Source organism: Mytilus californianus, unplaced genomic scaffold (genome assembly GCF_021869535.1).
Source record: "Mytilus californianus isolate M0D057914Y unplaced genomic scaffold, xbMytCali1.0.p SCAF_6, whole genome shotgun sequence".
Lineage (NCBI taxonomy): Eukaryota > Metazoa > Mollusca > Bivalvia > Mytilida > Mytilidae > Mytilus > Mytilus californianus.
In genome coordinates, this window is record NW_026262712.1 from 90496865 (window position 1) to 90513598 (window position 16734).

General features: G+C 33.3%; 1 protein-coding gene across 1 annotated transcript; it reads left to right on the top strand.

Annotated features, from left to right (window-relative positions):
- The first annotated feature begins 8213 nt into the window (after positions 1 to 8213).
- LOC127705421 (uncharacterized) lies at positions 8214 to 13950 on the top strand. The gene is made up of 6 exons (XM_052209736.1): positions 8214 to 8511; positions 9857 to 9989; positions 10659 to 11164; positions 11685 to 11786; positions 12276 to 12564; positions 12871 to 13950. Exons 2-6 carry the CDS (start codon positions 9920 to 9922, stop codon positions 13104 to 13106), a joined length of 1203 nt encoding a protein of 400 aa, XP_052065696.1. The 5' UTR covers positions 8214 to 8511; positions 9857 to 9919; the 3' UTR covers positions 13107 to 13950.
- The last annotated feature ends 2784 nt before the right edge of the window (positions 13951 to 16734 follow it).

Below are 16734 nucleotides of genomic sequence, written 5' to 3' on the forward strand. Positions count from 1 at the left end.
CTAGCTTAGTATGACGTCCATTTTCGCTGATCTAGTATACATTTTGTTTAGGGGCAAGCTGAAGCCCGCCTCCGGGTGCGGGATTTTCTCGCTGTGATGAAGACCTATTGGTGGCCTTGGGCTTTTTTCTGCTTTTTGGTCGGGTTGTTGTCTCTCTGACGCATTCCCCGTTTCCATTCTCAATTTTAAAATGACCTTCAACAGTTTTGGGTGTTCTGTTTAACCACAACTCCATATAATTATATATATATATATATATATATATTGTTCTTTCTATACAATTGTCTGTTGAATAATGAAAATTTCAAAAATAGAAAACCTCGTTGAAAGTATTTTACATAGATTTATTACCATTGTTTCGTTCAATACTCTTTTGATAACTGTTATTTCCGAGGATATCATTTGCACTGCTAGAAGCAAGTAGAATTCTAAACTTCAATACTTCTTCAGTTAAACTGTTATTTCCGATGATACCATTTGCACTGCTATAATCCATTAGTTTAACAACCATTGGCTCGTTCATTACTACTCCTGTTAAACTGTTATTTCCGAGGATATCATTCGCACTGCCAAAATCAATTAGATTTTTACCATTGGCTCGTTAAATAAGACTCCCGTTAAACTGTTATTTACGAGAATACCATTCGCACTTAACGAATCAAAAGGGGAAGGGGGACGGTCAATTAAGAGTTATTCATTATTTATCTTATCTCGAAAATACATCCGTAAATGATTTCATCGATCTATATAAATGTCCAGCTGTTTACTCGATTACTCGAATATTGATGACGCTGTTGATGTTATTGAATTTTACAGAAATAAAACATTTGCTAGCAAGTCCTACGTTCAATGAGCTTTACGAATATTCCCTTTCTCGTCAAATGGTTTTGATCTTCGTGGTTTTAGAATTTATCAAAATTTTTATTTTCATAAAGCTCTCCCTTTTGAAGTTTTTATTAGATATTCTTTATTCAACCAGTTTGCCTCCTTTCTTCATTGGACTCTTTCTGCATTTCTGTAAGATAATTTGAGGCGGCGCTTGTACATTACCTTGGCGACTTCTTTCTTGGGGAGGGGGAGGGACGGGACCAGTCATTGTGCTGACCTGCTCCATACTTTCAAAGATTATCTGCAATGATCACAAGGATTACATTCTGAGGTCTGAGGTAAAGAAATTGACACTTATGACATGACTATCCGATGAATAACTTAAGAAAGTTCCATTTGTTTTAAACAATAAGAAGGTCACGCTAAGGGAAATGCTACGGAAGCCGATAAGGGTCATTCAAAAAAAAAATATGTCGTAATTACGACATAGTATGTCGTAATAACGACATCGCTATGTCGTAATAACGACATATTATGTGGAAATAACGACATCGCTATGTCGTAATAAAGACATATTATGTGGAAATAACGACATCGCTATATCGTAATTACGACATATCATCTATATTATCTATATCATCTATAACAACAACCTTAACATTGCTACTTTGTGAGCATCGAAACACTATGGGAAACAACATTTTCATCTTTATTTAAAGAACTACTTATCAGAATTGAATCAAACTTGATATACGTGTGCACTATAAGGTCCTATTCAAGTGTTATTACTAAGTTACACATTGGTTAAAACACATGACCGCCAAGGGACTTTGAAAAAATCAATGTTCAAAATCTGCTTCTCAAGATCACTGAAATGACTGAGTTTAAACTTAGTATAAATATACAATGTGTAAATAGTATCCAGGTCCTTAAAAAGAGTTTTTACGTTTTGAGCTGATCCGAAGTTAAAAATGGCCGCCAGTGAGGGCACAGTTTGTATCAAAACCCTATCGTAAACATATTCATTTTTGAGAATGATAAACACTGAATTCAATCAAGCTTTATTAATATTGAAGTTAGTTACGCTATATGTCTGCACATAATAGAACTTTATTTCATAATCGTGTCTAATGGGACCCATTGAAATGGTGAATGATTCAGGCTTGTTGGAGCCTCTATATTTATATTTGGCATTTATGTAGATCTTATCAAGAAGTGTTAAGTACCAGAAGGATTATGTGTGCTATTGCAATCTCTTGTCGTCCGGCGTCGTCTGTTTTTTAACGTTAAATTTTTATTAAAGATTACAAAAATCACAAAATGTTGATAAAAGTTTAGCCGCCGTCGCCGCAAAATCAATTCCTAAAGTTTCGCTACTTATGACGTTCATCGCAGGCGAGGTAAAAATCTGCTATTTCGCTATGTGGTCTTTTTGTATAGTATTGTGGATATAATTGCATACAGTTCGAGATTGCATGTGAGTTACGTAAGCGCTTAACTGTTTTTTTTATATCCTGTGGTGTTTGTCGTTGATGAAATATGTTCGCTGTTGTTCTGCAGTTAACATGTTTTGCGACTATTACTATACTGTAGTATATTATATGTTTGTGCGTTTCTCTGTGATATATGATCTTGCGTGTGTTTGGTCTGTATTTCTGTCACGTAGTGTTATCATTTCAGCGCCATTTTTAACATTGTCATAAAGCGGGAGGTTTGGCTAGCCATTAAACCAAGTTCAACCCACCATTTGTTCTTAAAATGGCCTGTACCAATTCAGGAATATGACAGTTGTTATTAAAAAGTTCTTTCTATGTATGTTAAGGGTTTATTTTTGTTCACTTTAGTGTTCCTGTTGTTCGTTTATTTTCCTCTTAAAGTTGATATGTTTCCCTCGGTTTTTAGTTTGTAACCCGGATTTGTTTTCTCTCAATCGATTTATGACCTTTGAAAACCGGTATATTACTGTTGCCTTTATTTAGTAACAGTGTCCATGCTGTTGGTTGCCGGTCAATTTCGACGGACTTCAAGTGATGACAATACATGTAGCTATCCCCAAAAAATGTTTTAGAGGACACAACTTAGATATGGGTCAAACTGATCTTTCTGAAATTTTTGGCATAGGTCCATTTTGCCATGATGAACCCTCAACAGATTTGAGATAAATGTAACGATATTCGAGACATTATCAAAAAAACTAATGTGTGACCATTATGTCCTATATTTTCAAGTTAATAACAGCTGCTGTGTTTTAAGGAGTCGACAATCAAAGCACGCCTTTTGTGAAGGAAACATTTAACAAGGAAAAATCAAACACGCTTACGACAGACGACGACGGACAACAAACGATAGCAATCGCTCGCATACCACTTCGAGTACGAGACACAAGTTCCTTAGGTGATAGGTGAAGATCAGGGGACCCATTAGGCTCGATTATTAGGGGTCTAAAGTTTAACATAGGCTCCAATGGAAAAAGCTTTGAAAATCTTTTCATTAAGAACTACATGCCATATTGGATCAATCTTAGAGAATGGATGACCCTTATATGATGAGGATTAAATATAAAAAAAGAAGATGTGGTATGATTTCCACAAGAAACCAAATGCCACAGAAATTAACAACTATAGGTCACCGTACAGCTTTCAACAATGAGCAAAGCCCATGCCACATAGTCAGCTATAAAAGGCTCCGAAATAAGAAATGTAAAACAGTTCAAACGAGAAAACTAACGGCCTAATTTATGTACAAGAAATGAACGAAAAACAAATATGTAACACATCAACAAGCAACAACTACTGAATTACAGGCTCCTGACTTGGGACAGGCACATACATACAGAATGTGGCGGGGTTAAACATGTTAGCGGGAATCTAACCCTCCCCTAAGTTTGTAGGAATAGTTGTCCTGGGGAACATTGGTTTAAAGAACTTGGGGTCCAACGTTTAATACAGGCTTCAATGGGGAGGACGCTGTAAGAATCTCATAAAGAACCAACAGTAGCAATGCAGTTATAATTTGCATCAAGCATCAGTAGGCCATTGTGTACAAATGAAGGTACAGAGGTCCATGGGTCTGAGGACTAGGAGTCCAAAGTTTAACAGTCTTTATTTGGAAAAGCTTAAAATTCATCTTCTTCAGAATCTGCAATGGAAATGCAGTCATATTTTACACGAATCTGTACATGCCAAACATAACTAGAGGCTCCAAGAAGCCCGAATCGCTCCCCTGTGCAACTGGGTCTCATTTGACTTGATTATAAAATAAAGTTCTAGTATGTGCAAGTAAATAACTTTAATTAAGCTTGATTGCATTTAGTGATCATTATTCTCCAAAAAAAGATGAATATGTTTACGCTTCAAACCTTGCCCTCACTGACGACCATTTTGAATTTTCTATCGCCTCAAAAAGTGACAACGCCACGGTTGTCGTAATTATGACATAGCGATCAGGAGCCTGTAATTCAGTGGTTGTCGTTTGTTGCTGTGTAACATATTTGGTTTTTTTTCATTTGTTGTACATTAATAAAGCCGTTAGTTTTCTCGTTTGAATTAAATTGTTTAACATTTGTCATTTCGGGGCCTTTTATAGCTGACTATGTGGGGCTTTTCTCATTTTGAAGGCATTGTGGTGACCTCTAGTTGTTAATTTCTGTGTCATATAGTCTCTTGGCAATCATAATACATACTATTATATATATATATATAGCAATGTCGTTATAACGACATAAGAATGTCGTTATAACGACATAGCGATGTCGTAATTTCGACATAGTGATGTCGTTATTACGAAATGCTATGTCGAAATTACGACATATTTATGTCGTTATTACGACATAATTTTTTTTTGAATGACCCTTATCGGCTTCCGTAAAATGCCATTCGTTTTGGGTTCATTAAACTTTGCATGTCGGGTTGTCGCGTCAGGCAGAGCCTTTTGCAGATGATTGATTGACACACCATATGGTTTGAATAAACCACACTACAGAATTAGAATTAATTCAAACATTAAAGCTTATCTTAGAAAATTTTAATAGCCCTTCTTTAATGCCAGATTGATTTTGGACTTCTAATGAAGCACTTGACAGTGCCTTAGGCTTTTCATAAGGTTATGGCATATATTTCAAGGGTAGATAGGCTCATGGGTTATGACCCAAAATATTGCTTAAATGTTGTCTAATATCAAACATTACATTTTGGAGAAATATATCCAGAAATGGTATCTGTCATCTTCTGAAAGTATGAACTTAGGCATGAGAAGGTGCTGTTTCATATTGATTACAAAGGCGCGGGACACATTCTATATAAGAAGACTTCAAAATCATAGGATGTCCTGATTTTGGTCAGTCGATTAGTTCTAGAAACATAAACATTAAAGCAGAGCACGTACAAGATAAGATTAGAATAGGGTTATAGAAGGGATGTGTCATATGTGTAGTACAAGCGTAATTCGGATTGTTTGCGATTTAAAAATCGTAGGAACTGTTGTTTTTGCAGAGATATGTGTAAATAGAGGGTGTTCTTCGTCCAGTCCGTTCTTGCACGTGGGAGGAATATTTTTGACACACTTCAGTTATCATAGGGTACCCGGTTCTTTGTAATGTGTGTTTTAACGCAAGTGGTCAGTTTATTGAAAGATCTCACAAAACATGTTTAACCCTGTCGCATTTTTGCGTCTGTCCCAAGTTAGGAACATCTAGCCTTTGTTAGTCTTGTGTGTATTTTTAAAATTTTGGTTCATTTGTATGTTTCGGAGTTAAGTCTAGAATTTAATTTTGCTGATCTAGTATACATTACTGTTTAGGGGCCAGCGGAAGCCCGCCTCTGAGTGCGGGATTTTCTCGCTGAGTCATTGGTGGCCTTCGGCTGTTTTGGGCTCTTTGGTCGGGTTGTTGTCTCTTTGACACATTACCCATTTCTATTCTCAATTTTATTTGTATTATGTATCTTATAAAGAGGTTCTCAGTATATATATTTACTTTTATCGTTTCGTATGAAATCAAACTAGAGGCTCTCAAGAGCCTGTGTCGCTCACCTGTATTTACTGATACTTTTATCGTTTCGTATGAAATCAAACTAGAGGCTCTCAAGAGCCTGTGTCGCTCACCTGTATTTACTGATGCTTTGGAAATCATGTAAAATAAGGTTAAAATCATAATTAATAGTATTAGATATTAGATATTATAATAATATCTAAGATAATAACAAAAAACTGCAAAATTTTTGTAAAAAAATACTATCTCAGGGGCAGCAACCCAACAACGAGTTGTCGGATTCGTCTGAAAATTTCAGGGCAGATAAATCTAAATCTGATGAACATTGTTGCCACCTGTTAGATTTGCTCTAAATGCTTTAGTTTCAGAGATATAAACCAAAAACTGCATTTTACTCCTATGTTCTATTTTTAACCAAGTCGGCCATGATGGTTGGAAGGCAGGGTCATCGGACAAATTTTTTAAACTAGATACCCTAATAATGATTATGGCCAAGTATGGTTAAATTTGTCTCAGTAGTTTCAGAGAAGAAGATTTTTGTAAAAGATTACAAAAATTTCGAAAAATGTTAAAAATTGACTATTAAGGGCAATAACTCCTAAAGGGGTCGACTGACAATTTTGGTCATCTGATTTATTTGTAGATCTTACTTTGCTGAACATTATTGCTGTTTACAGTTTATCTCTATTTATAATAATATTCAAGATAATAACCAAAAACTGCAAAATTGCCTTAAAATTACCAACTCAGGGGCAGCAATCCAACAACGGGTTGTCTGATTCATCTGAACATTTCAGGGCAGATAGATCTTAACCTGATGACATTTTAACCCCATGTCAGATTTGCTCTAAATGCTTTAGTTTCAGAGATATAAGCCAAAAACTGCATTTTACCCCTATGTTCTATTTTTAGCCATGTCGGCCATGTTGGTTGGCAGGCGGGGTCATCGGACACATTTTTTAAACTAGATACCCTAATGATGATTGTGGCCAAGTTTGGTTAAATTTGGCCTAGTAGTTTCAGAGGAGAAGATTTTTGTAAAAGTTAACGGACGACGACGGACGACGGACGACGACGGACGACGGACGCCAAGTGATGAGAAAAGCTCACTTAGCCCTTTGGGCCAGGTGAGCTAATAAAAATTAAAAGTCAAAGAACATTAGTAAATTACCGGAATAAGATGGCAGCATAATACCCATTGCCAAACAACTGAACAATTAAAGATATTAGACGAATCAAATAATTAAAAAAAAATGCGTTTGCACTTGTTATGACTAATATTTATTATATAGGCAGACGAAGGGATAAAAAACAAATGCTACAAATATAAGAAATGAAAATCACTCTCAGGAGGTATGCATTGCATACTTTAAATAGTTTGAGCAATATACATTTCAACATTGTTCAATAACATTAATTTAAAAATATTGTAAAAAACGTCTAACTAAACCATTCACTTTAAAATAAATTGCCTTATTAAATCCTCTGTTGCGTGGTAAGTTACGAACAAAAAATGCAATGTAAACACGTGTACATCTTAAAATGCATTTTAACAAAGAACTGTCATCGTAAATTATACAAGTAAAGAAATACGATGTAAGCTAATTTCGGTTTAAAATGTTCAAACACTAGCACGAGTTATTTTTAGATGAGAGAATGACATCATGGAATGTTTGACAAAAAAATTATTTCGCAACCATATGCCTTGTTCAGCTTCATTAACTATTTTAATAATATTTTCAAGGCATGTGAAATTTAAATGGCAAGGCACGTTTAGGGGTTTTTTGCCGCTAATTATGATTCGTATACCATTATACATTTATTTATTCTGAAGGACATTTTTTATATAATGGATAGTCTCTTCATTTTAAGAAAGAACGATAGTATATTGTATATACGACACAAAAAAAAAAAAACAACCTGCATACATACAATGTACAGAAATATAGAGAGCATGCAAGAAGTAAGCAAATTTTTTTTTTACATGCATGCGCCCTTTGTTTGCAGATCCGACAAGCCATTGAAAGGTTTGGCTTTATAAACTATAGCCTTTTTTCAAGCGTGAACAAAATTTTTATTTTCAGAGAATATGAAATCACAAAATACATCCTTCCATGGTAAACATTGTTTCTATCTGTATCAGATTTTTCTCTCGAACTGTCAATATTTTATTATCATATTTTTAATTTCACTTAATATGTTGTTATCTTAAAAAATGTGTAACCCATGGAAACGAAAATACTTGTAACAAAAACATTAGAAACTTTTTATAAGTGTTTAAATTCAACGATGATTCTGCAAATACAATTAATATTAAAATACATTGACATTCGGGCAAATTTGACCCCAAATTGTACCATGTCTAAACGTATTCGAATTTAAATAATAAACAAATCATATACACAACAGTGTATTGAAAATGTTAAAGGTATATAGGTTTAAAGTAACTGTAAACAAAGACATAATATGTCATATAATATATGGCAAAGGATTGTTCTTCACTCGAACTAATTCAAAACAGGACTCTAATTACTCGGAGATTATAGATAAAAACATACGTCAATTGAGGAAGTTAACTTATTCGGTGGAAAAGTTGTGATATATCTAGAAACAAAAATTATATTTATTCCACAATATTATATGATGAAAGATCTACAGGTTCAAAGGTAACGGAATACTTTTTAAAGCTAAACCAGGTGAGTATAAATATAAATAAACCAATATCTTTCACAATGTTGAATGTTTATTTGAAATTACCCTCACTGTGTATTTGAATTGTATTTGTACCGCAGGTAGTTGATTAAAACAAAACGTAATATCATTCAAGCTTCAAAAGTCCCTGCACTGTATAATAAGTTGTTCTGAAAATGGACTAGAGGGGTAACCACTATCTGACATCTCACAGTTTTCTATACAAAAAAAAACGTGAAGAAGAGACTTCGAAGGCAGGTGACGAAGTTCCTTACTTGGGACAACAGATAATTATTCCAGATAACAACTACATTAAAGTAAGTTAGTAGCCAAACGATGTATGAACTTTTACCTATGGCAAAAAGACTTCGTACAAAGGGCTAACATGCAACAAAATGTGGACAATACCGGCTCACCCTAATATGTATTCAATACCATGTTACAATTAAAGAAATGCACAGGAGTCAGTCGAATATACTCGATACAAAAATATACCACGACGACGATACACAAGTTTTATTTGATTTAATGCATGCTTCATATTTATTTATATACGATACCTTATTTGATTTGAATATTTATGTTGCAGGTGTTTGTTATTGTTTGATTTAAACGATAAAATATATTATAAACCAGTGTGCTTGTGCTAAAAACTAACGTAGCCATTTCTGTCGGCAAATTTGTTCATAGATGTCTAACTCTACAGACTCTTTATTTTATTCATTCTCTCAAACATTTTTTTTTATATCAAAACGTTTGGTATCGTGCGTACCTGACGAATGTCATTCAGGGAACAAGTGCTGTGCCCGTTGAAATTATAGCAAATATTGGTGGGGTGGTTTTTTTGTGTGTGTACATAGATATAGGAAGATGTGGTATGAGTGCCAATGAGACAACTCTCCATCCAAGTTACAATTTATAAAAGTAAACCATTACAGGTCAAGGTACGGCCTTCAACACGGACCATTGGCTCACACCGAACAGCAAGCTATAAAGGGCTCCAATAAATTACTAGTGTAAAACCATCCAAACGGAAAAACCAACGGTCTAATCTATATAAAAACAAAAAACGAGAAACACGTATGTACTATATAAACAGACGACAACTACTGTAATCGGATTCACATGTATGTGTATGTAAAAAGTAATGCGCTCTTTTATTACATGCATTTTACTTTAATACACTTAATCATATTTTAAATTTCAAAATATACAGTGTTATCAAATTGGCTTTCCAGATGATTTATATCACCTGAGACGATATGTATTGTGCAATTTTAAGAGATTAAGATATTATCCCCCACCGATTGTTTGATATATATGTAATTCAAAAATATCATAACATTTCAGGCATGTGAAAATTTAAGAGATTACTTTTATTCATACATGTGCATGTAGTAGAAAACAACAGAAATGGGACAGACTTCGTCTATACAGAGTCCTCGCATTGATGCAGTTCCTGGTACCTCTAGACGGAGAACAGGTTTGTTTTGTAAAATATTGTTATACACGTTTAGATTAACTGGTCTAAATCTTTTGGGTTGATTTAACGATTGAAAGTAATTTGATGTTCTAATTGCTAATAAAAAATGAAATATGGACAATTGTGACATCTTAGCCAATTTGATAATTGTGCAAACATTAGATATTTATTTTAGAATAAAAAAAAAACAGCTTCCATTCGTGCATGCATGCATGCATTATCTTGTTCTTGAATAAGGAAAAGTGAAAGAATGATATATTACCAAATTGATTATTAGAATTCACACGGAGGATTTAGAAACCGTCAAAACAAGGAAAATTTCAGGTTTATATGTAAAACAAGTAACATGGTAAATTTTCAAGCATTCAACAGGTAAAAATCGAAATGTTAATGAAATCATGTGATGTAAAGAAGTCTAAATTATATAGTTTTTTTCAATCATTTTTACATTGATATGTATCTATATAAGTAAAAATATCATTCAGCATACAACTAAATTTGTGATGTCGCTTTACTTATCGGTTTGATATAACTGATTGAAGGTTATTACTTCACCAAAAATTTCATATTACATTGTTGAAGTTGTTTTTTACATTCTTTCACTTACATGGTAGGACTCTATAACACATTTAAAAAAATATGACAGGAATGTATATTTTTTTTTTACAGCTTCGGTACCAGAAACAACCGATGATTTTAAAGCAACCATAGAAAACATTCGCCAACAACAGCATGGAAGGAAGAAAGTGATTTCTGTCAACAGAGATGACGTCAAAAGTGTTATGTTTCCATACTTGAAAACACCAAACAGTGAGTTTTCTCCTCTTGATATCACATTTGAATGTGATGGTGTATCGGAAAAGGCGGTAGACCTGGGAGGACCTAGCAGAGAATTATTTACACTATTATTTCAAGAATTTTTGCAATCGAACTTGGGACTTTTTGAAGGAAAAGGTGGATTTGTGTTACCTGTGAACAATAAAAAGGCAATCGATGCTCACGTCTTTCGTGCGTTTGGCAAGGCCGTTGTATTATCGCTTAGTACAGATCCTCATGGACCTGGATTTCCGTATTTTCCATCATTTATTGTGAGTTACCTCATTGGAAGAGAGTATATACATGAACTGAGCTCATTGTTCCTTGTCAACGAATTTCTTAAACAGTTTATCACAGATGTAAGCTTTGAAATGTGTACCCTTTGTCTAAGTTTGATATCTTATTCTAGTTACTTCTCAATAAGCAAATGTTACTAGATTGCACGACACTTAATGCCATTGTAAGTGGTTTTGATTATCTAACTAGCCGACAACTTAAGAACAATAGGAAATGACTATTTATACAAATATGAATGGTATTTAGATTGTTATCAATGTGATCTGTCAAAATGTGGTGAAATATTTGTGAGTAAGATTTTTTCAAACGTGTCATCGTTAGCTCCATAAGTAAGACATTGTGTTATTACCAAACTTCGTAATTTACCATAATTTTCATTTAACATGAATAATTTTATAACAATATTGTCCTCGATTTAAAACTAAGTTTTTATTGGAATCAATAATTTATTGAACATGCAGTTTGAAATGATGCATCAAAGTGCACCGAAACTGAAATGACTACCATTGTGATATTTAAATCGTAACTTACATGTTTCGGCTACTCATTTAAATATCAATTAAATTTGACCTATATTTTCAGATTACAAATGCAACCACTCAGAATGACTTAGATGATATTATGGGCAATGACGACGAAAGATTTACAGATAATTGCGGATGGCCAGGGAATGAAAGGGTTACAGTGAGCATGAATAATTTCATTGTCTTGATAATTTACCCCCTTGAATTATTTGGGTATTTTACATTTTGAACCTATTGAATGTTTCATGTTTCCAAAACGATACAGATTTTTTCTTCAAAATATTGAATAAACAATCACACTTTTTGCAATCATTGTCTTTTTTCAATTATGTATTATATATATGTTAAGTAATTTTGTTTCCAGCATATTTAACCTCATATGTACACCGGATATCCCAATCCAAATCCGCGGAGGGGTCCAAATCCCGAGGAGCAATTTTAATTTGTTTAGTGCAATTCGTAAATAAAATCTGGATCCGATTCCCATGTAGGATTATGCTCCTTGTGAATCGGAATCAGATTTCAATTACCTTCCGCGTTTCGGTCTTGTGCAATTGCTCTTCATGATCCGGGTCCCTCCACGGATTTTGGATCGGGATACCCGATGTGATGTGAAATAGTCTGATTGCATATTTATATTATCTTTTAGATGTCTAACAGATGGTCATTTGTGCAAACCTTACTACAATGGGATTTGGTTGATAAACGAAGAACTGCTCTTGATGATATGAAAAAAGGATTAAATACTTTCAACTTTCTTGATGATACAAAGTCTCTCCCCGAATTTGAACGCATATTTCTTTTGAGAAATAAGCAAGAAACAACGGCGAATTTCATACAGAAGAAACTTATTCCAGAAGTACAAAAATTACGTACCGAAAACCAAGAAGAAGAAAAGGCACAGAAACAAACAGTTAAATGTCTTCAAATATTAGAAGGTGCGTAGAAATGCTTGTGTAATTTGCCCTAAGCGAATTTTAAAATGAAATATTCATGATTGAATTGCATATTATAATGTTTTAATATTCTATAAAAACGTACTAATATTTGTTTGTTTAATGTCATTGCTTTTATCATGAGCAGATACATCAAATTTAAATTTCAAATGAAACATCATTTAAATGCTTGAGCACCAGATGTACCATAACAAAATGTAACACCGAAAAACATTAAAATACTTTAAAGAAAATTATGGAGCTTTTAAAATCCTTGTATGAACTTTAAAGTATTTGCTTCATTTTCAGACGAGGAGGCTGCTTATCTGTTTCAGTTTATTACCGGACTTGACGATGTACCGCCATACAACTTTTCCATCCAGGTGGCGTTTAATCGAAAGAATAAAAAAGCGACATTACCTGAAGCTATAACTTGTATTCAGAGACTTCTCATTCCTCTGGGTAACAAATCGAGATTAGACTTTTATAAATCATTTGACATTGCAATAAAAATGGGCAGACTTGGATTTTCAGATGATTCATAGCACTGTCGGACTAATGAGTATAACATGTGTAACTCAGGAGATTATCTATGACACAGATGATTTTGTTTTAATGTGATTTAACGTGAATATCATGACTTGTGAACACTTGAAAAATGTCATACAATTTTTAAATTGATATACACATCTTATATCAAATTTCTTAAGCTTAATGAATTACTAGTCGTGAATTTACGTATGCTTTAATTGAATTTTATACATTTGAGAATATTTACATATGAATATCCACGGTAATAACATTCCTATTAGTAATACATGAAATTCATGTCAGCAAATTTATCTGTGTACCAGTGTCATAATATTTGCTAATTTATTTTTCAAACTGCGCTTTGAAATCATAATGTGATAATCGTTTTATTCTTATTTTTGTTATGTTATTTTACTATAACACATATAGCCTAAGCAAAAACATATTGCAGTGCAACCCCATATTGAATCATATTGTGCTATCTTACGATTGTATATAATATGGGACATGTATAGTCAGTTTGCTTGCATACTCATTCCTTGTTTGAGAGAAATAGTATTAAAAATACTTATTACATACAACAGTTGAAAAGATATAATGCAAAAAATTGAAGTTTTTTTTAATGTTTAGTGTAAGTTTTCAACATTTCATAGGCCCTAATTGAGCTCGGCTGGTTCTCCTATATCCCCGTCCGTTCCTTATAGGCCATATTAAAATGTATATTATCTAAAACGTTTAGACAAAAGACAGAAGCAAACAAAATGTGCAATGTATTCGAATGTCTTTTTTTTTGTTTTTTGTTGCTTGTTATCATTACATGTATAACATTATTGAATTGTGCATTAAATGTTTATAATATTTTGACTTGAGAATACATGTTAACCTCTTACTAAATCTAAAAGCTTTGCCCTTAGCCACAAATGAAAGCCTGATATCAAAAAGGTAAAATCAAAAGACGCAGAGTACCGATCTAAGAGATCTCGCAATTACTGAAAGCTCGTTTAAAGCCAGTTCCAACTTATAAATAAATCATGTTCTCCCAGACTAACGTATCAGTATCAACCAGTTCACATACAACGGATTTAGTGTAAATGCTTCATAAACGAACTGAGAAAAGCTTGACCTTTTGCCATGCCAAATAAAAGTAAATATCATCAACAGGATGTTGGACCATACGTTTTCAAAGATGTAAAGCAATACGTATTTGATTTTGTTTAAATTATTAAGGTGCACAGCTCCATGTATGGTATGACAAACATGCTATGTGTAAAATAGTAGCTCGACCCGAAACTAAGTGCGCAGTTTTGGTGGTTTACTAGATGTAATTTTTGTTTTTACTTTTCTCTAATGTTATATGAGATTGGCTTTCCAAACTTACGGTTTCGATTGTTTTTACAGACGATTGAGGTAAAATAAAAAACTCAAATAAGGCAACAGAAGCTACTATTCGGCTTTACCGGAAATTAAAGAGATTATACCGAGATACATAAAATTCATGCTTGACCTCTGTTTCATAGCAGCACTGAAATAATGAATGATGTTTTTTTTTAAATTATTTCATTGCAGGGTTTGTAACGCGTACTGTGTGGATGAATAGAATGTATCCACTTACTTCTGGTGTATTCTCTCCTATTTGATATATATCTAGGTTGCTTGCTTTTGCGCATAAATCAGGTCGTTGGTTTTCTATTTTGAATTGTTTTTCATTTTCTCATACAGTGGCCTTTTGTATCTAACATCACAGTACTCAGATTGCACCGAGTACCCAAATTGCACCCATTTAGCAAAAGTAGCTGCGGAAATTAAATATACACAATAAGTTCACAGTATATATCAACAGATGAAGTATTCAATGGAAAAAGTAAAATCTACGGAAACGTCGCCATGCGACGTCCACAAAAAGTCAACTTTTAAAAAAAAATAGCAATTTAAATATGTTACAGTCATTCATTTCTTAAAAAAATAAATAGTGAGCATGGACTTATGTTTAATTGCTATAATATTTGGAGAAATAAAACAAAACATCAGTTATTCGATTTTTAAGGATGTGAACTTAAGCATAGATGCAATTTGGGTACTCCTCATTACAGAATCATGGATTGTTTGGAGGTAGGTTCAAACCATTTTTATATGATTCAATATGGATTCAAAACTAAATTGGTGGAACTATATAGTAAACAAGGATACAGCTACAAAATAAAAACACAGCGTGGAAACTTTTGTTTGGATCATAAATAAACATAGGTGAAAAAACTGACAAAATAGGTGCAATTTGGGTACCGTCACGATAACCATTACAGTATTGGTTTTGCTCGTTGTTGGTGTATTAATATCCTCGTTCTTTGGTTTCTGGTGGATAGTTGACAATAATTCCACATCTCCTTATTTTCATATTAAGTTGTTGAGGGGTAAGAGAGGTGGAGGATATCAAAGGAATATTCAAACTCGAAGACAAACTGACAACGCCATGGCAAAAGCGAAAAACGACAAAAAGACAAACAGTATACAAAACACAACATAGCAAAATAAATGCTGAGCAACACGAACCCAACAAAAACCATGGGATCTCAAGAGGCTCCAGAAGGATTAGCAGATCTTGCTCTATATGCATTTAATTATTATAAGGCATAAATATGAATCAACAAATATAAAATGTGTTAAATAAGAATTTGATTTGTTCCTTACATTGTTAAAATTTAAATTGGTTTGGTAAAAAGTCAACATTTGTGAATTCATTTGAACCGAGATGGTGCATATTCCTCAACATCATGTACGACAATCACAATATAGGAAAGTCCAACTTAGCAATATTGAAATGTTTACAAATTTGTATTATTCACTTAGAAGGATTCTACATTAAAATATTAAGCCATGAACTATAATATTGCCTGCACTGGTCCATAACGACATTCTAAAAATATACCTCTACACACCATACTTAGGGAATTGTTCAATAGTTTCTTTAAACAATGACAGATCTTATATTGCTACAGTTACAAAAACTAGCAGATTTATACTATGAACATATTTCTGGATTTATTTAATCACTATCTTTTATTTTAAAATGCTAGTATTCAAATGAAACTAGCATTGCATCCTCAGCAGAAGCGAAATGTCATAGCTATACCTGTGAATAATGCATACCCTTAACACTTTCAAAATAAGAATAAAAAAAAGACCGACCCAAGGAAAATCATATGACAAAATGCATAGGACCAAACAAAATGGAGACAACCGAATACAGTTAAGTTGAACTGTTGTACAATTAATCAAATGTTAGAGACAGCGATAAATGCTAACATTTGATGATTGATAACCAATTCAATATTCATTTATTTTTGTATTCATGAAATTATTGCCATTTAAGGAAATTCTTGGTCACATTGTTTATATCTACTACTTTGCATCGGTCTTTATATAAGTCTGGGGAATAACTGAATTGTAGGTTTAATATATGCTCCTATAATGAATTTTCCATTTATGTTGACGATTTGACTTTCCCCGCAATGACCATGACAAACTGACCGTTAAACTAAAACTCTTTTGCACTTACTGATAAGAAAAAAGTTTGCATGACATCAGTTGATACCAGTTATCATGCATAAGTTATCACTGGGTGTACATAAACTTTTAACTACGTCT